The sequence below is a fragment of the Harpia harpyja genome, chromosome 3 (genome assembly GCF_026419915.1).
Source record: "Harpia harpyja isolate bHarHar1 chromosome 3, bHarHar1 primary haplotype, whole genome shotgun sequence".
In the NCBI taxonomy this organism is placed as follows: domain Eukaryota; kingdom Metazoa; phylum Chordata; class Aves; order Accipitriformes; family Accipitridae; genus Harpia; species Harpia harpyja.
Window position 1 is genome coordinate 57,518,839 of NC_068942.1, and position 25,808 is coordinate 57,544,646.

The window sequence follows — 25,808 nt, forward strand, 5'->3', positions numbered from 1 at the left end:
GTGCCCCACAGTGCCTTTGGAAGAGGCAGTAGTCTAGCTGGGTGGAACGTAGCTGTCATGCCTTGGGTTATAATGTCAAACAGGCTGATTCAACCAAATGATTGTTGGGTAATCAAGGCTAATGATGTAAATTTTTTGTTTGTTTTAACCATCGTGCTTGACCAATCAGTTTAATAACTCTCCTCATTATATGAGCCCCTGGAAACAAAGTGGTCTGTCAAGGTACTCTTGCCTGGTACCTTCTCCCTCAGAAGCAAGGCAGGGCCATCCTGGGTACCATGTCATTGGCTGTTTGGCAGACCTCTGTATCGGAAGCAGTGACAGTCTTTCTCTCTTACCATCTTCCTTCTATCCTGCTTCTGTCTAACTTCTTGTTACTCTGAAAAAGCAGTGGGTTTAACAAGGAGAAGTGCTGTCCCCAGCTTGTATGGTTCCCAGGACAAACCTGGTAGCAACAACTTCTGGAAGTCATAAAAGCCTACCCTGTGCTGAGTTGCTGACCACATGAGTTATGAAATACTGCCAAATGTTGAGGGGCAAGGTCTAAAAGATGAGTTGAGTACTACTGAGTTCAGCTGACTCTAAATATTTAATGGAAGGTTGGTATGTTCAACAAACTAGCAGAGAGGGGAAGCATCGGTAGTCTTTGATCATCGCTAAAATAAAGGTGTTCAAGAGATGAGCAAAAGACCAAAACTGGATTTTCCTTTGTAAGCACTGTGGAGACCAAGGGGACCTGTTGCTAGGAGGCTGCAGCACCAAAGTCACCCTCAGACCACATGGGACTGAGATTTGAGTTTGCCTTTACAATGATACTGAAGAGTAATCTTTCCTAATGCTGCCACAGAAACGGCAAAGCTGGCAACAGATGACTTTGAAGGATGAAGGCATTTTTGCTGAAATCCAGTGACGCATGTTCGGGTTCATCAGGAGAAGGCTTTACTGCTGCCCACAACTGCCTCTGTGCCTGGATCTCTGAGAAACTTAAAGACTTGGAATTCATGTCAGTAAGACCTTTTCAAAGACATCTAGGGATTTGTACTTCCACACATGAGAGAGATTGCCATCTTTTGGAGTACACAAGGCTGCATAATAGAAGTAGGACTGAGCTAGTGAAGCTTCTCCTTTCCTTGGCATAGAAAAGCTTTTTTTTTGGTAGCCAGCATCTGTCTCCTTGTGACTGGCTACCTTCTTGATACTGTATGTGCATATATTGTGTAGCTAAAGCAGACATGTTTATATGGTCCTGAGTTGCCCTGCCTCTTCTAAATCATGTTTTTTGTTATAGGCAAGGATTGTTTTTCTTGTTCTTCTTCCATTTCTTGTTTGAAAAAGTACTACAAAAACATGATCATTCATGGTCTGCAGGCATAGTGTTTGAATGTTAATGACTTGTAGACAGAGCAGTGATTTCCTAACGTGTTTTACTGCAGGTGTCTGAATGAGATACAGTTGATGGAACTCAGAAATTAAAAGTATGTTAAGAAGCTTGGGATAGGGTTTGCTGGCAAAGCTGTCTAATCAAATAATCTGTCACACCAATTTGCTCTTGTCCGGAAAGTGAAATAAATGTAGTTCAAGTAATAAATAAACTCAGGAGAGAGTTGTGAAAAAAATCTGTATTGTTGTTCAAACACTAAAGTTAGTACAGAACAAATCTTCAAAATGGTTGTGTACTTAACCGAGCTGTTTGGAGATCCAGAGCAGAGAAGACTTGCACTTGTTGTGCTGCTGATACAGCGCGTCAGAAGGAAGCCGGCCTCTGTCATGTCTGGCTCTAGCTGAAACCTGTAGCCCCTTACTGTTAGAAACTGGAATATTCTGAGGCTGGAGAAGGTGACCGGGAGAACAGTCCTGATCATCTGATGATCTCTGCTTTTACCAGACTGTTGTGTATCAGGTTTCCTAAGGTCACTTGGGACCTGCAGGTTCATCTCACTGTTAAATACTTTTGCATAGATCCACTGTCGGTGAGCTCCTCTGTATTTGGCCTGGCTGACCTGGAGAAGTCAATAGTCTTCTATTGACTGTGCCCAGATGAGGCCAGATGGAGGTTCCTGCAGGGAAAGGAAGGTCTTTAATCCTTGCTTTCTTCATCCCTTCATTCCCTTCTTCCCTGGATGGAAAAGTCCTTTCACTGCTTTGCTGCTTTATAACTACCCACATCACTTTCCAAAAGGACTGTTACGTACTCAGAGAACCCGGCTAAGAGGAAATTGCACACTTACCCACTGGTTTTTGTCACATCATAGTATTAAAACTGTAAAGTCTGGGCCACTGCAGCCACCTCATTGCTGTTGCTGGGAGGCAAGTTATCTTGTATGTGTTTTAGTTCCTGTTTCCATCACAGACTTGGAAAAACTACCCTCCATCTTCACTGCCTAGCCCTCAGTAGGCATGCTCTCTAACAGTAGTAACTCTGAAGCATTTTGGTTCTTTAGGCCCCACTCTTTTTCTGGGTTGAGACACTTGGCATTATCGATGCACATGCCCAAGATGTTTCAATTCTTTGCTTGCAGCATAACAGTAAGTAACTGTCCTGAGAAGACACGTATTTCTTTTGATCAGTTCAGTGAGTAAGTTGGTACTGCGAATATTAGGGTCCTGAGGTGATTAGAATGCATGGGCTTGGAGTGCATGGGCTTGGAGAGAGAAGCAGGAAATCATCTCCCCAGATTAGAGGAATGAACAAGCATCCCCTGTTCTCCTGACCGCCCTCCTTGGCCTTTCGCAATACAAGACTTGAAGCTAGTGTACTGAGGTAGGAAAGCTAAAGGTGAAAAGATGCTGTTTGACTTTATATCCCATCTCAGGACTGCAAACATTGTTGTATCCAAGCACAGAACTTAATGAAACGTCACATTTTGGGGACAGAGAATTCTCATTCAAAGCAGGACAGTAAGGGTTAAGACACTTGTATTCAGACTCTTGCTCTGCTACAGATTTGCTCAGATTGATGTGGGGCAAGCAACATAACCTCTTTATGATACGATTTGGCAGTCTATAGGTTGAGAATTATAACACAGATGTTTTAAAGACTAGGTAATGCTTGAAGCATGTCTAAGGATGTTCAGATGGGCAATTATTTAAAAATTACAACGTGAAAACTATTTCCTGCTTAAATAGATGTTGAGCTTCAGTGGTGATGGTGGTGATACCTTTTAGATGGAAGCAGATTTTTCATAAAGCCAATTAGATTTTTTTTTGAAAAAATCTATTGGAGTTTGGTAGTAAACAAGACATTGCCTTTGGTGGGGAGAGCAAACTGTTTTGTTTGGGTGTAGTAAGGGAAAATAGAATAGAGCCCAAAATAAAGAAGGCTGTTTTGTCCTCATGGATAGAGTGTATCTGGGATAGCTGTTTGCTACGGAAGGGAGTGTGGGAGAGGTGAAAGCCTACCAGCGATCAGGGACCTGTGCTCAGGGTACCTAAGTTTCTCTCCAGGGTTACTAGCCTTGCAAAGCAGAGGGATCAGGGCATGCAACACAGTGACTTGTGTGAAGTCCAAGCAGTACTATTGGCCTCAAAATGTGGAAGGGTTGTCTTCTACATTCGTCACAATAACCCCTCTGTAACTGTTATTTCCTTAAATGAGAAAGGGGCTGGGAAAGGTCTGTTGTCATTGAACTCCTCTTTCCCTAGCAGGCAAGATAAGAACGTGTGTACACAAGTCTGTTCTGCCCAGCTTAGGTCTCCTAATTATTATGTATGGTTTTTGCCCTGTGCAGATACCACTTCACTGACTTCCTTTGTGAGAATACAATAGTAGGGCCTTCATAAAAGGGAAGAAAATCCCAAACCCCCAAAAGTAACTAGATCTCTCCCTCTGCTGCATTTTCCTTATTCACAAAAAACTAGACTTATCAACAAGTGAAATCAAGTTTGTTTGGCATGATTTGCAGGTTACTCCAATATTAGACCAAATGAAATTTCTGTCAGTCAATCAGTCAGCTTGCTGGAAAGTTGATCATTATTCCATGATAAAAGTTAAAAAAAAAAAAGTAAAAAATTAATCTATCAAAAACAGATTACTCATTAAAGGATGGGGGAAAAGTCTCCAAAGAAAGTCTCTACCCGTCATCTCTTGGAAGAGCCGGTAAAAGTAGAGACAAGTCTTCACAATTCTTGCTCTTTTTCTGGGGAGGAGAGTTGCATGTCTCAAAGAACTGATACTGGCTATTGCTCCATCAGCCTATAGCACTCCAGTTGTGCTCTGTCCGAGGCTAACATTGATGGAAAGTCGTTGCTCTGCATTTGGACCGGGTGTGAGGAGAACTGGTGACCTCAAAAGCCAGAGGCTGCCTTTTGAAAGTCATCCCAGTGGGTAGCACTTACTAGAGCACCTGTGGGTATGCTATGCTCAGAGGCCACAGACTGAGTGGCCAGGACTGTTCCTGCCCCTCCTGCAGTGAGAGAGGAGCAGGGTTCCAGGAGAGAGTTCCAGGGCAGTATTTGGTCAGGATGGCAAACAAAGGCTGTGCTCACAGGGCAAGCTAGTGCTGCTGTTGCATGTGCAGTTCTGCCTTGTACTTGCCCAAATTGAGGGTTTTGGCTTCCAGATCAGCTAGCTTAATCTTATAGTCCTTTCTAACCTCGTCCTGGTACTTTTTTAAAAAACACACATATTGGAAGGCTGGCCATGTTGAGATCAGTGTTTCCTTCTTTATTCTTTGGGGGGAAGAGGATTTGGCTAAAGCTGTGAGAAGAGCTCAGCAAGCGCTGTGTGCAAAAGAAGGTGAAGCCTCCTGAAGTTCCAAAATCAGCCTGCAGGACTCTTGTCATCTTTCTTGGGGTATTCAGGTTGCCAGATCAGGCCCAGCCAGCAGAGACTATTCCTTTCTATCCTTCTCAGAAGGGAAGAGCCAGGCCTCTGCACAGCTGCTCTTAAGGCAGGGGAAGCTCCATTTGTCCATTTGCACTGGGTCAGAAGAGATTAATGTTACATTTCTGCACCACTCTGTAAATACCCACCTTACCCAGGCAGTCCTCTGTCAGCAGCAGCCCATTTCCAGAGTACAAACCCACCATTGTACTGTCTATATCAGTTAATTCAGCCCTGTGGACCTTGTGCCAGGCAATCACATGGCTCCCTGCTTGCCTCACCTCGGCCTGGATAAAAGTGCAAAATTAAAACATCAGCTATTGGGAGAGTAGGACCTGCCTGCCAGACCATTCCCACGCTGGTCTCCCATTCATTGAGAACCCACACCAGAACTAATCTCTGCACAGTCAGGATCCAGCCAGGGTGCATCTTTCTGGAGAAAATTGTTTTCCGTCAAAATCAGCTCACTGCAAACACTCTGACTGCTCTTGAACTGTAGCCTGCCCAGGCCCTGACCCTGTGTGCCTCCTCCAGCCTCTCTTGCTACTGTGCATCAGGAATCTTCTTCATGGGGCAACGAGGTCATCAGTGAGTCCCTCTCTGACCTCAGATTTCTTTTGGAAACACACTGGTGCTGGTTTCATCCTTCTTGCCTCTGCTTGGGTCAGGTGTTCTCCGATGTGGTCAGTGAGATTCCTTGTTTACAATCTTGGGCCCCACTAATGCTAATGCCCTACTAAAGCTCTTGTCTTCTGTCTCTTCAACACTTAAAGCATCTTAGAGTTTCTGCTGGGCTGATATATCATGTAAGCGTACAAAGGTGTATACGCATATGTTCCATTTGTATTAATTCTGCTTCCTAGAAAGATGGATAATCTAAATTTTGTCACCTGCAACATTCAGGTAATCAGATCCTGCTGTACTCTTAATTCTGTTTCCCATTTTCTAAACTAACCTGTTTTCTGTGCCATCTTCATGTGTACCTTTCACCATAAAAGACCTCTGTTTTGTCATCCTTAGGCTGTCCTGTCTTAAGGATAGTTGATCAGAATCACACAGCTTGTCCCCACACGGCCTGGGGACACGCTAGGGCATACCATTAGTTTGTATGGCATTTGTTAAGATCTCTGGTAGAGGAGGTAGTGAGGAAGTTGCACTGATAGACTTCAGTAAAGCATGGACAGTTTACACTGGCTGTGAATTTGGCCATTCCTCTTTTTTGAATATTCTCAAGTTTCTACAAATACTGATTGCATGAAAAGTTGTAGCCTAATTTAGTCAGTCTTTATTGCCATGTTTATAGCTGAACCAGCCTGCATTTTCTTCTATGCTGTATCACCCCCCTCATCTGAAAAGCTCTGGTCTGCCCTTTGCTTCTCCCGGTGTTGTACACTCTTGCCTCAAATTAGATTTATATTAAGACATATCCTCTTAGCTCCTACTTTTTTGTTTTTGTTTGCCTGGCATAAGAGAATGAAGCTTTTATCCAGCTCTGTTTGTGTGTATTTCCTTTTAAAAAGGCCTCTAGTTCTTGTTTATCTGTTATGGATATTTTTATACATTTGAGCAGTGGACATCTAAACATGAAGTAGAAGCACAGGAGAGAGACAAGAGAGGTTTGCTTGAGTGCAGTTTGGAAGGTGGAGAGTAGGTAGCAAGGGACAAATAGACCTGGTAGGGCACCTCTGTGTGAACCAGGCTTTGAGTGCAAGACTGCGTGTGCTAGGCATGTGCCCGAGTGGCTCGCGTGCGTATATGGAGAGGGATCTTCAGATAGGTATTGGTACGTTGCTGTAAATATGCAGTGGAATTGTATGAGTGTGACAACGCGTGCAGCAATTGTGAAAGCACACTGACTTACAGCAGCCAGTACATATGCAGAGCTTTGAAAACGTGTCTTTCACGAGGCTAGTTAGTTGTGTGTGCCAGTTTTGATGTTTGTGAAGACTTCTGAGGGTCTGCAGCTATGGTTCTTGTGCCTGGGAACATGCGCTGTTATCCTGAGTGTCTGATTCTGATCTCAAGTGCCAGGATTTATTCCAGTGTGGTTTCATAAGCTGCACTGAAGTGACACCTGAATCACACTGCTTTGAAATGGGACTCGGGCACTCTTCTGCGTGCGTGCATTAGAGTTTGTGTGTGTTTGGGAAAGCAGACGTCTGAGCACGGCGGTTAGGCTGTGTCAGTGTGAGACGCGGGTCTGTGCATGTGCACCCAGTGCGCGTATGTGGAGTCATGTGTTTGCGTGTAACGGTGCCTGTGACACACGTGTGCAGAGCGGGGCGCCGGTGTGCGTGCTGTGCGTGTGGACTGCTGTCTGGGTGGGCACACGCCCACCGGCGTGCCCTTGCGGGGCGCCAGCAGATGTAAATAGTCCGTGGGGCACCCTTCACCGCGGGGTTTTGCTTAACCCTAAACTCTGCGGCCGCTGCCCACGAGAGGCGGATCAGTAGGAGGGAAGGGGAGCCGGCGCTGCCGCTGGATCGTTCCCGTGGTGGGACCGGGCTGCAGCTGCGATTTCGCGGCGCGCGCTGCCGGCGGCCCCGTCTCCCCAGCTGCCGTGCCAGGGCCAGCCCGGTTTGCGGCCCGCCCGCCTCCGTGCGGGGCCGGGGCCGCGCGGCTCCCACTCCTCCGGCCCCGGCCCGGGACGCCCCGCCGCCTGGCCCGGGGCGCGGGGGCGGGGGGGGGGCGCGGCGCTCGCCTGGGCCGCGCCGTGCCGCCGGGCGCGCTGCGGTGCCGGTGCCGGGTCCGGCAGCCCCCCCCGGCCGTGCCTCCCCCAGCCGCGCTCCAAGCCCAGCCCCTGCGCGGGAGCCAATAGCCGCCCTGCCGTCTCCATCCGTCTCCCGGCGTTAAAGCTACAGCGGGGCTCGGGGCGGCGAAATCCCCCGTGGCCGTGTCCTGCGCGCCGCCCGCCGCCCGCCTCCTGCCGCCGTCAGTGTGTCCGCACGCGGGTGCGGGAGCGGAGCGGCGCGGCGCTGCCTCCCCGCCGCCCGCCCCGCCGCCTCTGCCCCGCGGCCGGGCTCGGGCCGGCTCCTCTTCCCGGGGCTCCCCGCCCTCCCTGCCCGCTGCAGTTTAGTTGTTCTCTCCTGCTTTTTCTCTCTTTCCTTTTTCTTTCTTTCTTTCTTTTCTTTCTTTCTTTTTTTTCTCCTCCCACCGGGAATGCTCAAACTGGACTGATGGACATTTCCGAGCTGTGCATCTCCGACCCGCTCGGCTACCACAACCAGTGAGTGTGCGGCGGCGGGACCGGGCGGGCCGGGGGCGGGCTGGGACCGGCGCTGCGTCCCGCTGCGGGTGGGACGGGGCAGCGACCCCGCAGAGCCGCCGGCCTCCCGCCCCCTCGGGGCACCGCGTGTGCGGGTGCGTGCGAGCGGCCGGCGGCGGGCAGGGCGACGCGCACCTCCGCGCGGGCAGGTGCGGCAGAGTGCGCGGAGGAGCGCTTCGGGGGGGGGTCGGTGCGCTGGCGTGTTTCTTTCTTGCCTTGTAACTTCTCCCTCTAACGCTTCATCTCCTAGGAGCAGGCAGCTAACACTGAGCACTGGCAGTCCTTTCTGCGCAGTTTTACTTTCCGTCTGTGCTAGGATTTGTATGAGATGAATTACTAGGTGTCTCTGAAGAGATGTGGATATAAAATTACACGGAGTAGATCCGCTGAAGCACTGTCTCTGATAAAAAAAGTCCGTTTTTCACCTGCAATGCCCTATGGAAATTTAGTTTCCCACAGCTTACTCTTTGGATAGCCTGCCCGGGGAAAGAGTGGCGTGAGCCGGAGGGCTGGCAAGCAGACATCCCGAGCTGGGACCGGTGGCTGATACCTTAGCACCTGCTACTGCTCTTTGTATTCCAAAGTGGGCTGTGCCTGGTAATGCTGTGTTTAAAATCACTTCAGCATGTTAAGTTTGGTTTGATCCGTTTTGGGGAAGTTAGGAAACAAGGCAAAATCTTCTCAGCGTTTGCAACCAGCTGACTGGAACAATTGATTTTAAATGCATTTCTCCTCTCCGGTAAATCTCACCCTGACCGGAGTCCTCTTTTGTGTGTTTGCATGTTAATCTGTGTGTCACCTACGCAGGTTCTGTGGTGTCATCAGAGGTGGGCGTGAAGTAATTTTGCCTATTTCATTGCTTTTGTTTTAATAACACATTGTATTTGGTAAAATTAAAACAATTAAAACCAAACAAAAAGCCCGCAATGATACTTACCCTTCTTTCCCCATTACAACTGTCTTTTATTTGTCTTTCTGTCTCTTGTTTCCTGATATTCCATCTGTACTTACACTCATTTCTTCTTTCCTTAATCCCCTGCTTCCAGCAGTTTCATTAAAATGAGACTTAGTATTGTTAATAGAAATTAATAATCTAACCCATGTGATTTTCTTTTCCCCACTGGTGCTTCACTTGTGGCTGCTCCATTTTGAATTAAAAATAAACAAACAGTTTCTTAACGGAAATGTATTCTGTATGCTGCTGGGAGTCTTTTAATATTAAGGCAAAAAATAGAAAGTGCATTTACCTTCGTTACAAAAGAACAAAATGCCACAATCAAAAGCTAGATCTTCATCACTTACTCTATTGTCTCTTAACTTTTTCCTTTTATTTTTTCTACTTTTGGAATTGAGAAAGGGAACTCAAACAACATGAAAATAGTAAGAAGTAATCTGCGTGTTGTATTACCGTTCACTCCTTTTACTTTTCCATGGGCTCTCAGTCAGCTCTCAATAATGTCAAGTGCACCTTACCCATATTCACAACTCTTTAGCCGCTGACTAGACAGATGAAGGTGGCCCTGGGGGAAGTGCCACTGAGCCCCTACGGCTTTACAGTAGACTGAGAATGCTGCTTTTTGAGATGAGAAACTGTTGGAGAGCTCTTTGTTTAGAGAAGTACTTGCCTTGGTTCTGTGTGCCAACTAATCTTCTCTTTAACATTGTTGAGGTTGGGGAAGAGAGACAGAGAAATACAATTTAAAATATCTCAACCTCTATTTTTCAATTTCTTTTTTTAATTTTCTCTTTTTTTTTAATTAAAGGAGTACAATGATGCAGGGAAGTATGGCTAAGTCTGGAAAAAGTTATTGAGAGAAGGAATAGATGTGAGAAGCCTTAAAAATACGGTGTATTTAAAGGTATATGTGCAGTGTGTCAAGTACTGATTTGATTTACATTCTGGTTTTGTTAAGGTTAGATTTCAGATTGCATTCCTGTAGCTGAGGATAAAAGTTGGCCCAATATATATCCCTTTAGCCATTTTTTTCTCGCACTGTAACACAATTATATTGTGAGCATATAATGTAAATACAGGTATTGCATTTGTGTCTGTATCGCTACCTAGCTGTGTGAGCATATTATCCGTGTTGTACTGATTTACTCTTCCTACTGCTAGCCGTTGAAAAGATTTTAATAGTTATTTTCCTTTTTAAAAAAAAATACTGCTTTTAATTATGTGGACAGCAATTTTTGTCAAATTAAACCTTAAATTAAGAGTGAACTTAAAAATATTGCAAACTGCCTCTTCTTGTTTAGTTGCTTGTTAAGCTATAGGAAAAAATAGGAGGAAGAGTAGAATATAGTAAGAGAAGTGGATGTGGTCACTCAATATGTGATCCATAGAGTTACCTGGAAACTGTATTTCACCTAACAATTATTGAGAGAGAGAGAATGAACAAGAAAAAGGGAGAGAAGAGGTGACTCCCTTCACCTTGGAGTTTAAGGAGAACTTAATTTTTCTAACAGTCAGACCCAAGAAGAGTCTGAACAAAAACTAAGCAAAGGAATTCGTTGTCCCTAATCCCACTCTTCAGGTTTTGGATTTGTCTTCCTCAAGCAGTGAAAGTTCCCTTTCCTTTGCCTGTGTGTGTTGATCTGAGCGATTACACCAGGAACCTGCGGAAGTTCTGGTCAGCGGGTTGTGTGATTTCCCTCAGTGCAGGATCTTTCAGGGAGAGTAAGAAATTTCTTCCTAATTTTGACCATCTGTGCATGTGTCCTAAGGCAGCGTATGTGTTTAATTTCTTGCATAGGAATCCACTCTTTAGCAACAGCTTACTACCTTTTGGTACTGACCTCTGGGAAAATTATTCCTGGGGTAGGGGATGCATGTCCAAGGAAGAAGCTTTTGTATGAGTTTGAATTGGGAAACTAACAAAGACAATGATTTGTACCTGCAGTTTGTCTCTCAGGTGAGGGCATATGGCGAGAATACATTAGTTACACTGTACTGACAACGTCTGTCTGCAGTACAGCGGGAAGGGAATACATGTGCAGACACCACAAATGTATACTCTGACATATAAAAGATGTGATTATATTCACACACAAATATGCATGCGTCTATAAATATTTATGTGTAGGTATATGCACATACATATATATGGTCATACCGAATACTGGTGTTGCGTCTCTCTCATATGCAAACCTAAGGCTGTTTCAAGGGAGAGTGGAATACGGCATTTTTACTTTTCTGTAATAACTTCCACATCCCAGAGAATTTTTTTTCTGCCTAGTTATAGTTGCGACTAGAAATGTTGATAGGACTGCAAAATTACCATCTCTGTTTCTAATTAATATTCTACATGACAGACAGAAACTGACCAAGGAACCATCATGAAGGGAAAATAAAAATCATTGGCAAATGAGAGCATCCTGCCAGATGCTATGTCTCTTACACTGTTTCCTCTGATGTACAAGAAACACACGTGAGTCATTGATCTGATAAAATGAAAATTATTTTATGAACAGAAGGAAAAAGTTGAAAAGAATAAGTGATATATTTGATAGAGAGATGGAAAGGTTTAACATTGGAATTTTAAGTCAATGAAGGAGCAGATTCCAGACCCTGTGGCAGAGAATTAACAAAGTTTTTGTCACTGACTCTAATGCACAGACTGAGGAAATGTGACTTGATTTCAGAGCTTACTGGAAATCTCCATATTACGTGAATGGGAGGAAATCTGAGTCAGAGAAGCTGAATGCAACTGTCTGCTCTGAGTATCTCTGAAAGTCTGGGATAGGGAGGAGTTGTTTGTTTTATTGACAGAATAAATTGAAAAACCTCTGTAAGGGAAGTGGCCTAGTTACTGGGTTCCTGACGAGGTTCCCATCATAGAATGGGGTCTCAGTACACTAAGCTTATTGAGCACAAGGCTGATGAGGAAATTGGTACCTTTAAAGTATTTGTATTAACTTTTCCCTCCTCTTCCAATTCCACTTGTAAAAGTAAAGATGATCTAATAATTATCAATTATTGAGAAATATGGAGAGATCAATATATTTAAAAAATAGGATTTTTTTCATTGTATTGATTTGAAGTGATCAATAAATATTGCATTTAGCCTGAGAGGGGAAAGACTTTGGAGAGATTGCATCAGAGAAAGTTGCTGTGACAGAGATTTCACATCCCATTTTCTTCCTCTCCAAGAGAATGTTGCTCTACTCTCCATGTCCTTTCCTTTCCGCTGTTATTTCCCAGCCCCGTTTCTGCACTGTTACTACTGCTCTGAATTTCATGTTGCCTGAAAACACCTGTATTCTTCAAGTAATTTCAGTTCAATAAGAAGTTTTGTCCACTGCGTCAGTGGGTCTCTTTACTAAATTTTCCAGGGCTCAAAGGATACAAACTCTTTTAGAGAACGGAAGAAGGGAGGAGGTAAAAGGTTTAAACCTGAGACTGGATGAACTTTACAGGTTCTGTTGGGAGCACGGTGGAATTTCTCCGAAGAGTGTAAAATGTCTAAGAGAGATTTAATTAAGGAAAGAAATAGTAAAAGTAGAAAATGATGGTGACAAATCTTGGATATAAAAGCCAAAATCCTTTTCCCAACTTCTCCTTCTAACTTGTGCTCCTCGGTTTAGGAGTTGGGGATCATAGCGGCAGCTAGTGTTGCACGGCAGCGATTCCACTGTAGATTGCAGAGACTGGGAGATTCTTCCCAGCCAGACCTGTTCTTTATTCCATGGAGCTACTAACGGTAACTTTACAGCCAGGGAGCACAACAGAATTTTTAGTTTGTGCAGTGTGCACAAGTAAATTTAGCATCTGTCCAGTACCCAGCAGTGAGGTTCCTAGGTAATGCTGCTATAGAAACTGGGGGGAAAAAAGGGAAAGATCAGAGCTTCCACGGCAAACTATGAATCAGATGGTTGGTTGTGTAGCGAAGGGACTTAACAAAGAAGATATTAGCAGTACTTGGCTATGGCGACCTTGCCAAAAAAAGGAAAATCTTGATTTCTTTGTGCCTTCCTGGTATCGGCTGCATTTGAGTTGTGAATGTAATCATCTCTATGTAGCTTGCATGTGTAAAGTGCTTTGTGTCTGTCATCGGGAACAGAACGTAATTTAGTATTATTTATTAGTAATAGCTATTGACCTGGTTAGTTTTACTTCTTAGGAATTAAATTGTAGTAACTTGTTCTTTGCATTTGTTTCCATCCTTGCTATGCTGCCTTTCTCTTAAGCTTTGCCCTGTCTCTTCAGAGCAATAGAGATGCCCACAAAATGATCCTTGCAGCTGGAGCACAGTGCACTTTGATTCTTCCAGTGCTTGAGAGTCTGGCTGCTGGCAGTGACTGTCCGTGAGGAGAAACATGCCTGCTCAAGGTGGAACGCACTGTATAATAATATATTTGTCATGTTTGTAATTGCAAATGTAATTAGCAAACAAGCTCTGGGGGATTGAGGACTTGAAACTTTCACTGCACATCATTTGACCCTATCTTGACTGGACCAGAGCTTGTATGCCACTGTTAACCCTTGCTGTTCTTGCAAAGAGATGTTCCTTCTAGTCTGACTGCTGCTAAGTTTTTTGTCTTTTTTTTTTCCTTCACCCCCCCACCCCCCCCTTTTTTTTTTTTGCTATGAGCAGCATTGTACCTGTATTTGCTTATACGTTCCTTTATTGTGATGGCAAGTGCTTATGTTCCTCCTGCAACACATGCACTAATATTTCCTCTCCTAGCACTTCTGACACAGTCTGGAAAGCATTCTGCAATGCCCTTTGTGAAGAGCACTGTGTACCAGTAAGTGCTTTTGCATACTGAGCTGTTCAGTGCATTCCTATCACCACAGGCAATGTTACTATTCAGTGCCCCTTGCACTTCGCAAAGACAACTTGCGAAAAGCAGGTGGCAAGCTGTTATCACACAACCTGGGATGGCTCTGTGTCCCTGCTGAGCTGGAATTTTCTTGCACTCCCTTTCTGAATGGGGGAGGAATAAATATGTAAGAAATCCTGTTCATTTGGTGGGATCCTGGCAAATCTCAGTCTAGTCACCCTTAGGATGACTTTGTTGTCCTACAAAGAATATTCCTGATCCATAAGGATTTAGTGAGCAGCACGGAATCCGTTCATAAAGTCACAAACTTGTGTGTGCATAGGAAGCAAAGAGGGCTACTTCGCTTTTTCATGTGAATATCGTTTCTTATTTGTTTTTTGTTTTCAAGGTAGGACTTAAATTGCAATAAAATTTGTGATAGGACTGTTCTTGTTTTGGACAGAGTTTTATTTATTCTTGCATTTTTGAGTATGTGAAAGGAAATAGCTTAAATGTAGAGAGGGGTGGCCGTTTTCATACAATTTTTGTCATTACTGTAAGGACATCTCACAAATACTGCATCCTATTGAAGGCTTGGAAGGAAAAGGAAGCGTATTCTAGTTTCTTCTTGGTAGGGTGAGAGGCTTTGATGAGAACCCCTTCCTTCAGTCCAGATTTTCCTTTTCCCTTCCTGGAAATTATGTTGGATTTACCACGTATTTTAATGGTCATGTATTTTTCTTAAATTAGAATAGCCTATAATGTGCATGATGGAATTGGGACCTCCAGCTTAGAGTATCTTGCATAACAGGAGACAATTTCTCATAGCACCTTCTGTTTTGAATTGATTGTCTGTGTTTTACTGCAGCTGTTTTTAGATGAAGATTTCTTGTTGCTCTGTGTCTACTGTTCTGAAAGGCTTTTTGTACATATGGCATATTTAGAAGTGTTATTTTCTAATTTTCCCCCCTTTTTCTCTTGGCACTTTAAAGTTCCCTTTAGTAATAATGGCCCTCAATCTCTGGTGATGGAGCCGTCACTGTGAACAATGCTGGTGAGTGTATTGTCTCGCTGTCCTTTTACTCAAGAGAAAGGTCAAAAGAACAGCTTTAAAAAATGTTCAATTCTTCTGTTATGATTTTGCATATGGAGATGATCGTTTTAAGAATGTGTAAGCACTTGGGTGAAAATAAGACAGAAATGTGATTTTCCATCAGTAGCTGCAAGTACATTTTTTTAAAATGTGCTGACATGTACAATTACAAACCAAATTTCTCACTGAGATTTACACCATTTTGTATATTAAAAAATTAAACAGCTGAAAATAAGGACACTAAAGAATTGTTCTTCATCAGATTTTATTTTTCTAAAGTCTTCTGTGTTGTTTTTGGTTTTATTCAGTAAATCTGACAAGTTTCTCATTCTCAAACATATTATTTGTTTCCTGATCTATGAAATTATACTTTATCTAGATGAGTGTTTCACAGATGTGGCAACATAGCAGTGGAGAACATAGGGTGTTACTCATTTCAGGGATTTGGTTTAGACTATTTTTTGGTGCACATAACCAGAATTAGCCAATACGCATTTTCAGCGTGTACATTTTCTTCATACTTTGCTTTTTATTTTTTAAAGCAATCTTTGATTTATCCAGCAGTTTTGAGGGGTTGCAGTTATTCTATTTTTCTGTGTTTCTGGACTGTGTATGGCACATGATTGCTATCTAGTTTTAACAGTTCAGAAAGTGCTGTAGAGGAAGAACAATTTAATTCTTTAGAACACACAAATTCAGTCCTTCTTCAGCTCCTTTTCAGACATACGTGATGTTGCTTCTACTTTTATCTCTTAAGAGTTTAATTCAATTTCTCTGTAGTTTTTGTATTTCTGTTGATGAGGTTTTTTTGGTCATTTTTGTAGACTAAGGGGGTAATGGCACAGGGAGATACTAAAAACATTCTCCTGTGAAACTAACTGTGTGCCTATTGCCTGATACTCTTTAGTAGGCAATTTTTATTATCAGATTCATCAGTAGTGCAGAGGTATCTGGCTGGATCAGGGCTCTCCGTACCCCTAACTGTATTAAGCAGCGACTTCCAAGCGATGATGTACAGCCTGCAATGCAGCCTACCCGGGGACTGGGGCAGGGAGGGGGCCACAGCTGTCTGATACAATGGAGACTCACATTCAAAGCCAAGGAAATCCCAACAAGGGAACTTGCATTTCGGTGCTTAGGCTTTGTGAAGGATGTTGACTTTACTTCTTGTGGGTTCTTTTTGCCTTAATAGATTGTAGCAAATATGACCTTTTGAAAATGATGTTTAAGTGTATCGATGTGTCCATATGTATTACTTTACATAGATGATGCCAGATGCGTCTCCTTTGGAATAATTGATATAAGTTGCGTGGTGGCACCAAGCACGCTGTAGAGGACTAGAATGAGTCAAAGTACAAGAGAAACAGTTTTTTTGCATACAGACGTCTGTAAGTGCATGGATGGATGTATATCAGGGGGTGTGTGTACAAACATAATTTTACATACATGTGCACATACTATAAATTAACAGAACACACATGTATATGAAATATATAATTTTATATATAACCACATGTTCATGCAATATTGCATAATGTACTGTTTCACTTAAACAGTTATCCGTACAATGTCTCTTTGTATGCATATGTAAGCCTTTCTGCATGTGGTTGTGTATTTCTCTGTGTGTATTCATGTATAAGTGTATAAAAAAAATAAGGATAGGTATGTTTGTCTTCATCACAAGGTTGTTCCAAGTCTTTATTAATTAAAGTTTGTAAATCTGTTCATAGCCTTGCATAAAAAGTGTTCTATAAATGTAGAATGCTGTACAAATATACCATATGTAACATTTGTGCTTAAAAAAAAAATTTGGTGTTTCTCTTGGAACATATATAATTATGGGGTTTATAGGGTTAGGTGCTACCGAACAACTGCAGTTAGATCTTCTGTTTATAAATCAATGCATATTGGAAATTGTGATTTTTAAAGAGGAACAGAGATTTTCTTTAAATAAAGCATCAGAGAGGAATTTGAAAAACAGTGTGCAGAACATAGATCCAGCTATAACATTGTCCAGATAAAGCTGGGCTCATGTGCCATAGCCAGAAAAGTCGGTGGTTTGGAATTTCTTTTTTCTTTTTGTTTAATTTTTGGTTATTTTGGAAACTTTTATTTCTTCCTTTTTTTCTTTTTAATGCAATTTTGGTTTTGGAAGGTACAAAATACAGTGTGCTTCCCCTTATGGAATCCGTCGCTTAGAAGGTTATTTGACGATGAGATATATTGCTTTTTTATTTCAACACCTACAGTGTTTCTGACCGTTCTCTTTATGCTTTTAGAAGTGGTTTTTTTACTTTAAAACAGAGCAGTTCCTTTTCTTCTAGCAATTACAGCTAGGGGACTGTCATTGCAGAAGGAACTATAAGCCCTAATCACTGCCCATAATCATTACTTCTCTAATAATACGGGCAGTCTCTGTCAAAATTTCCCCTCTTGAGTTCCTATTCTAACATGGACTTATTTTTAAAAATATGAACAAATCTAATTCCACAGCCTTTTTTAAATAACATAATTATGAAACAAAAAACAGAAGCTCTCATAGTACAGTGATGTGGTATTTATACATGTTTTAATACACTAATTTTCCTTAGAATTTTCCCCTCAGGTGTTTGGGGAAAAACAGATGCAGGCCCCCCCCCCCTTTAATTGTTGGTTGAAAGAAGAAAAAATACCTGATTTTGGCTGGTCTGCTTTTTCAACATACTATTACTTTGCTTCAGTCTCTGCAAAATGTTATAGATTCAATTCCCCTGTTGGACCAAGAGTTAAAAATTAATTCATGAATAATAAAAACCAATCAGTCTTGTTGAGTTTAAGAAGGATTAGAAGAAAGGTTTTTGTACAGAAGCAGTTATATATCTCGGTAGTGATGTTGTTGGACTAATAGATATTGTGCTAGGTCCCGTTGGTTATCTGATAAAAGGTAGCTGATTTGCAAATAGGATTGTTATCCTGATGACTAACGAGTCTAATATTGGAAGGATTAAAAGAGGCTGGGCGGCTGGTGTCTATTATAAGTTCTCGACTCCCTTTTAGGAGATAATTTATTTGATTCAGACACATAGATTGAAAAGGGACCAGGCAAATACATACCATAAAGAAACGGTTCATATTACCTTACTGCAGCTGGGATTTTCAAGGAAGGCGATGTGACTTGGGCACCGAATTCCACTAAGTGTCGGCGTGCCTGCGGTGGGGAGCTGTCCATAGCGCGATGTGAGGCCTGTACAGACATCAGGCTGTCCTGCACTCAGAGCATGTAACTGGTAGAAGGTGGGCACAGAAAAACTCATGATTCCCTCAAGATAGAGGAAGGATTTGCACCCAAAATTTTGTGATACAAAACCTGAACCTGTCGCTACGCCGATCTGCTGTGTGACACTGGAGAGTGGGAGAAGGAAGTAGGAGACATGGCTTCGGGGGAATGAGGGCATCCAGAGCGATGGAGATCTCAATTTTTTTATAAAGGGTTCAGAGCTAAAGCTAGAGTTTAAGGGAAGCCAGTGGACAAAGGTGGCTTGTTTGAGGGACAGTGCTTGAGCCTGACATGGGGTACAGGCAGAAGGCTGCCCTTCTGCACCAGACAGCCATTCAGCACAGTTAGATGGAGGTTTGGGGAAGGGAGGAGGAGGATATGGGTGCCATGGGCAAGAGGAGGAATGGATGAATCTTTTCAAATATCTGCTCCATAAGAGCTTCTTAGGACTGCAGAGCCTTGGTGAGAAAAGCATCTTGAGCAACAAATTCTCTTCCTGTAAGAGGAGTTTGCTGTCACACTTAAGAGCTGCAGCATTTCTGTCTTTCAGCTGTCGTGGGAAAACTTGCAAACGCAGGATCTTTGGGAGGTTAAAGACAGTGATATTCAGCCTGCAGGCGACTGGCTGTTAGGTTTGGGTAGAAATAAAGGCAGCATAGAGAGAAGTGTTCCTTTGAAAGGAGAATAGTTCTGCTTCCTTCAGTGAGGGACTGGCCAGTGTCTTTGCCTCCACCTGCCCATTGCTCCAGCGCAGGTAGGAGCTGGAAGAGCTCTGCAGCCATCTGCAGGGCTCCGCCGACAGTGCGCCGGGCACCTCGCTGCTGCGAAAGGGGCTGCAGGGCCTGCCTGGAGAGCAGCCATTGCACCTTTCTGTTCACATGCCAGCTCTTTGGAAACGTTCAAATTACCTTGTCCTCTAAAAAGTCCATGCGTTTTTCTCTTGGGCATCTTGGCAGTGCGCTCATTACTGCATTAAGAGAGAGTTTCCATGTTTATGGACCTTGTGGAGCCTCCAGGGAGATTCTCTGTCATCCTTGGTGGGTCCTACTCTGCACACTCCCTTCTGCATCTTACTAGTATATGTTTGGACACTGTCACCACATCCCCTGGAGAGTGATTCCACCGTCTGTGAAGAACTCATGGTAAAGAAGCTTGATGAGGAAAGAGAAACCTTAGTGTTTCCCATATGAGTTTCATGCAGTCTTTGAGAAGTATGTTACTATCTTTATGAGTGCATCTTCTGTGTGTTTGCACACTGTTTCCTAAATGAAGCAATCTCTTGCTTTCTCACAGAATCACAGAACAGTTGAGTTAGAAGGGACCTCTGGGGTCATCTGGTCCAAACCCTCTGCTCAAGCAGGGCCACCTACAGCTGGTTGCTCAGGACCGTGTCCAGACGGCTTTTGAATATCTCCAAGACGGGAGACTCCACAACCTCTCTGGGCAACCTGTGCAAGTGCTCAGTCACCCTCACAGTGAAGAAGTGTTTCCTTATGTTCAGACAGACCCTGCTATGTTTCAGTTCATGCTCTCATGTTGTGCCCCTTGAGGTTTTTTCCTTCGTACTTGGGTTTACCCAATAATTTTATGGTGTCTTAAAACTCTCTCTAGTTTGTCAGTCTCTTCCTAATAAAGTGACACATAGAAATTTTAGGTACATTTAGGTTAAACCTATGTGGAAGAGAAGTATCCCCTACCTGGTTCCCTGGCAGTATATCTTGATGTCACTTGTGTAGGTGATTGACAGCTGGGAGTATAACTGTGTCATTAGGATCTGAATCACTGGGCTCTTGCAGCCTCAGTTAAGAATGACGGGTATGTTGTCTTAAATTCACAATTGGTTCATCAAGAGCATCTATTGTGTCTCATCAAGAGATACAGAAATTTCTCATCTAGTCTAGAGTATAGCTTGTCCACATCACCTCTACATATTCGTCATATTGTATTTGTTTCAAATATCCTCTTTATCTTTTTCTTAGTCAGTAGCTGGTTTATCAGTGTTCTTAACAGAGTAAGTGAATAGCAGTGAGTAACAATTCAATGCAGATTTAACAGGGAACAGTCCATTCATTTGGGGGTTGCCATTATTTTGACCCCTGTTCTCAATCATCATTGTTTCTGGTTTCTTCTGGGAGAATGACATCTGAGTGGCCTCACTGTGTGTGTATATATATATATATATGCATATATATGCACTTTGGGACATGACCAATGTGAGAGTTAGATAAGGATTTGACACTGTTCATGATGTGGACTACTGAACCAGGGAAAAAACCTTTAATAGCCATAGAGAAAAATCTTTGAGGAGGATGCCATATTAAAATGACTTCTACTGTGATAGAAAACCTTCTGCCTGTAATAATGTAGTCGGTACTTTCTGCCTTCTAGGAGTGACTGCTGTGCTAACAGGTTTTGTTTCACTCACAGCAATAGGTAATTTATATCAGGTTACTTCATCTTCTGAGAGCAACTAACAACCATGAAATGCTGTCTCTGTTGTTGAAGGAAGAGGCTGGTGTTAAGAATTTATATGGGAAACTAGACAAGCAGAAGCCACAAGATGAAAAAGCCATCTACAAGCTTTGAGAGTGTTTGGGAAGTTGCTTTTTAAAACTGTCTTCTAAGGTACTTTGGATCTGAATCTGCTGTCATTTTTACTTGTGTAAATGACAAGTAACTGTGAAAATCAGATGGGATACACCAATGTAAAACTGGCACAAGATTAATATTAGGCCATTCAGCTCAACATCACAGTAGAGGAAGATATACCTGGAACCAATATAAGAAATCATATTGAAGTGGGGAAAAAAAAAAGGACTAAAGCTTTGTATGGGAAGGGCAGAAACTAGTGATTTTCCTTCCGTAAAACTCTGCCAGGTGCTGTTAGTGCCTCAGATCACCGGCTGCTTCTTTCAGAATTCAGGTTTTATGCTTCTAATGCATGAAATGATTCTTTCTGCCCTTTGGGAATAATTTGGAGTATGTTGGAGAAGGCTACATAGTGGTAATTGGGGAGCAGTTTGATGCATTACTAAAATGCGCAGAGGACAAAATGCCAAATGAGGTGTGAGAGGAGGTGAAGTGTGAACCCACTGAAGTTGCAAAGAATATTATTGGGATAAAAACACAGCAGAGGTGAGTAAAGCAGGACTCCAAAGAAGCATTCCAGAATTCCAGAGAGCTCCAGATGGGAATGTCCTTTGCCAAATTTATGAGGATGAAACCTGTGGAAGAAGAAGGCCTGTGCAAAGGAGAAAGAAGACTAGAACAAGATAGCTGGGAAGAAGAGACCCGACTCTGGTTTCAAAAGCCTTTTAAGTTATCTATATAATGCCATCAAGCTGAGCAGCAATTGCATCTTTATAGCAATAGATAAAATCAAGAAAAAGTGGAAGGCAAATGTAACAAATTGTGTTTTAAGCAAAACTTCCCTGATATTCCCCTGTGGGTAGGAAATCAAAGTTTAGCACCACCTGATTCTGTAGTATCCTGAGAACTCTGGTGCTGCAAGGAAATGCAAAAAGCAATGCTAGGCAATACTCTCCTGCTCTAGGCAAGAGATCCAAAGGAGAGTTGATGGTTCAGAATGATCTTGAGCATTTGGGATTGTAAACAGTATAATTCCACTGGACACTGTTGGAGCTGTGTTTGACTGGAGATGGTGAGCTAGAGGAAAGACAAGCAAGGGTAGAACCTGTGTGATGGAGCTTGAGATCACACTGTGATGGAGCAATGGTGACTGAAAAGCCAAGGACAGCGGTCCAGTCACTCTGGCTGCGTCTTGCCATGTGACTAAGTTTTCTGCCTGAAGCATGGTAGGAAACATCTATTTCTCACCACTTTTCTCATCCAACTTACTGAACATACACTAAAAACACACAGCCATTTCTTCCTGCAGAAAGCTCGAATTTTAATACCACTTTAGGAGAAGGAGAGATTGCAGAGGAGGAAGAAAGATTTTGCTAGCACATGCACAGGTTTCTGTTGCTAAGATTGAATGAAAATTTGCTTAAAAATTGGGGTCAAACCTTGCAAAACTTCTGCCTTGTTTCTCTCCCAGCTTTTTAATTCAGTATGTGCTATATGGCCACTGGACTGGAAATGGGCTTTCCTTCAAATTTGGAGACTGTCTTGTTTTGCCTCTCTGCTACAAGGTGAAAGTCATCAGCAACATCCTTGTGAGGTGAGGAAGAGGCACATATGTAAAGCCCGCCCACACCAACACACAGGTCCCTTCCACCTGACAGCCCTATCGAGGGCCCCGTCACTGGCCGAAAGCAGAGCCTGCCTCCTGCACCCATTGTGGGGAACCTGAAAGCCGGGTGGTGCTGGGAGCAAATTGCACTGGAGAGAGGTGATGAGATGTAGGGCAGCAGGATATTTCAGAGGGCAGAGGAGCCTTGAAATGGAGCTTTTGACATTGGAAAGAGCTTCTGTGTGTAATGTCATGGGGCCTGAAGAAAGAGAACTGTTCCCTTAGGATGAGGAGATTTATTACAGTGTGTTTAGCATCCCTGCAACTGGAGAAGGAAGATGCCCATTAGCAGCTGGTAGGAGGCCTGTGCTGCACTTCTGCTCCAAGAGAGTGGAGAAGGCAGGAATGACGCATTGCTGTGAGGTGGGATGGGAGTGGAGTCCTGTGCGTCAGATGGGGCAAGTTAGAGCAACACTGGCTTGGCATGGAAGAAGGAAAAACTCATCTGACCTTTGTCATTGTGATAGAGATATTACAGAAAATCCCCGGGAGAAAAAGCTCCCAGTTAGTGAGCTGGAAAAAGGGGGAACTAGGGACCACCAACCAATTTTAAAAATTTTTCTGGCCTGGTCTACTGGCTGCTGCTGGCTATTAATACGGTTTCAAGTCTTTGTGCTGTGTTGCAGGATTATAGGGTGCTTACCTGTTGCCTCCTTGTTGGCTCTTGGCAGTGTGGTTCAGAAGATGGTTTCACTTTCTCCCAACTTTTATTCTTATCTGAAGTCCATTCTGCTGAGTGGGAGGAAGGGAACAGAGAACAGCACCTGGTAATACCTCTTCTGCTTGAGAAGTTCATGGGCTAATGGCATTGCTTTGTAGTTCCTGTTCTGGTGCAGTGCTTGTTCTAGCAGGTGTACATAGAGATGGAGAAGGAAAAGAAGGTTCTGTGTTTTACCTGTTTTTGAGGGATACTTTGCACTGATATTTCATATAAATGCTTTATATGCCAATGAACATAGGGAGAGTTACGTGGTGTCTGTCTCCTTGGTGTAAATGGATTTGCTACCTCACCTATGTGTCTTATGCATGTACCCTATACGCACCTCCTGTGTGTGTCCATCTGTACTAAAGCAAGCAAGGGTATCTCCCATGAAGCTCCATGTTGGTTGCAGTAGGTACTTCTTGCTGAACTGAGTCTCAGAGCATGTCCTTGGCTTGAGGAGGGTGCTGTTAGTACTCCTCCTGTAAAGGCAGTACATAAAACAACCTCACAGGAGTGTGAACTTGCTGAATGAACATATTAAATCCCTGAGGGAATTCCTGATTCCAGCAGGAGATGTAGATTTGGGATTGGGGTTATTGAGCCAACACTTATTTAACATGTGTTAAGACTGAAAGGTATTTTGTGGAGGTGAGTTGAACAGCATTTGCTCTGAGGAGCTACAATTTTAATGGACAGGGAGCAACATAGTGCTGGACAGGAGAGTCTAGCACCTCAGAAATTAGTTTTGGAAAAGCCAGTCCATGATGTTGCTTAAACAAGGTTGTTGCCTATACCCTGCTTTCTGCAGGGATTTAAAGGTGCAAAGCGAAAGATCTTCACAGAAGTAGGAGGTAGAAGTTGAACCATGTTTCCACGCAGTGATGCTGAACCTCTGTCAGACGTGTCCTTTCCCTGATGTGAATTCTGACATTTGCTTATCACTTGGAGAGCAAGGACACATCTTTTGCCTCCAGCAGCCCAGCTGCCAGGATGGAGTAAATATTGCTTTGTGGCCATAGGGGCCTGTTAGCCTCCAGGAGACACCAAAGAGCAGCACTCAGAAAAATTAGCAGCAGTAAAAGTACATTATACAATTCATCAATCTTTTGTTTTCAGCACTGAAGCAATGCTACTTGGGGCACATGGGTTACACCAGGGTCAGCACTTTCATTAAGAGATCCCTGGTCCCCCACCCTCAGCCCACCATCCGTCCCCAGAGGTGCAGCAGAATTGCTTCCAGCAGTGGGTGCAGGCAGCTGCCTGGCATGGGCAAGTCAGGCTGGGAGCAGCCGTTCAGTTCTAGGCAGTGTGAAAAATCAGAGGCGGTTAGGTACGAGTAAAAATATTATAAGTTTCCCCGGTGTCAGCACAGGCCAGTTCTGATTTTAAAAATGAAATATGGCAGCTAATTAATCTAGATCACAGCTTAATCGCCTGTGGTGGGTTTTAAAAAAAACATTTTTGTGTGAATTTAGCACTCATGAAAGTGAGAGGCTGAGATTACTGCATAGACCAAAGCACAGCACGGATAAGCTGTCTCCCGCTGGCTCTGTTCATGCTCCTCCACGGTGGCCTGCAGTAGCCACTGCTATTACCTCTGGAGCTTGCCTTTCGTATCCTCCTCTGCAGCAGCATCCACACACCCGGTGTGACACACACCTCCCCAGCACCTCTGCATCTCCTTTTGGGAGCAGTCGCTGAGGTTTGGAGGCACAGAGCAGCAGATTTGCAGGTTCACCCCAGGATGATATGGGGAATGCCTCTTCCTAGGACCCAGGCTGCGGTGTGCTACCTGATGTCAGAGGTGCGGTGAAACATGGTACTGCCCTAGGAAGGTGTGGCATGAATAGGGAAAGGAAAGGGATCAGCAGAGAAGGCACCAAGGCAGTGATCAGAAAGCCGAGAAGATGAAGGATTTGCTAGCTCTGTTCTTTCCCCCAGACTAGCAGCAGGCCAGCACTGGGGAAAAGAAAATCTGTCCAATTTTATAGACCGTGAGTGCATTTATGTTTTGTAAAGATTTTGAAAAAACAGAGCATGAGTCCTTCATTGCACATCTCGCCCATCATTAGTGAGTTGCTTTCTGCCAGTGTTTTCAGTACATGTAGGTCTTGCAGAGGGGTGTGTCACAGGCACTGGCTGCGAGACAGTCAGCCAGTTGGTTGACTGAAGTGAGGGATGGTATGGGGGAAGGCAGGTGCATGTTTGAAAGACGGGCAAAACAGATGGACCAAGCTGAGTGCATGTGATGGATCACAGAAAGGGCCAGGACAATGTGAGAAGAGACTGTCTATTAAATTTTGTGGAATGGCTTTAAAATAATCCATCAGCAAAGCGACAGCTTTCTACTCTGTTCAATCAACTTTTTCACTAAGAGTCTCTACAGTTAGGAGCAAACCATTTACTTTCTCCTTCCTCTTTCATTCACACTTAGGGTAAATTGTGGTCCTGACTGTTCTTGCAGGTTAGCAGAGCTGAGCAGGAAGCAAGCAAGCAAATGTGGAAAGCAGGGCAAGAGCTGGTGTTGCTGATGAAAAATCCTTTGCTCTGAGAGCTGGCACCTCAGCCTGGCACGAAGGTTGTCTCTGTGCCCCTGGCACCCATCGTGCCAGGTTATTTGGTGGATACCAATGTTCTAATTAAATTTCAGG

At 43.6% G+C, this 25,808-nt stretch overlaps 1 protein-coding gene across 2 annotated transcripts in view; it reads left to right on the plus strand.

Moving 5' to 3' along the window:
• ESRRB (estrogen related receptor beta) overlaps positions 1 to 25,808 on the plus strand; it is a 132,178-nt gene that overhangs the window by 36,466 nt on the left and 69,904 nt on the right. The window contains exon 1 of one of the 2 annotated variants that reach the window (XM_052782790.1): positions 7,671 to 8,048. The exons of the other annotated variant lie outside the window; for it this stretch is intronic. Coding sequence (XP_052638750.1) covers positions 7,999 to 8,048 — 50 coding nt within the window. The 5' untranslated portion in view covers positions 7,671 to 7,998. Of the gene's footprint in view, positions 1 to 7,670; positions 8,049 to 25,808 lie in introns of those variants that run through there. 2 annotated transcript variants of the gene reach the window in all.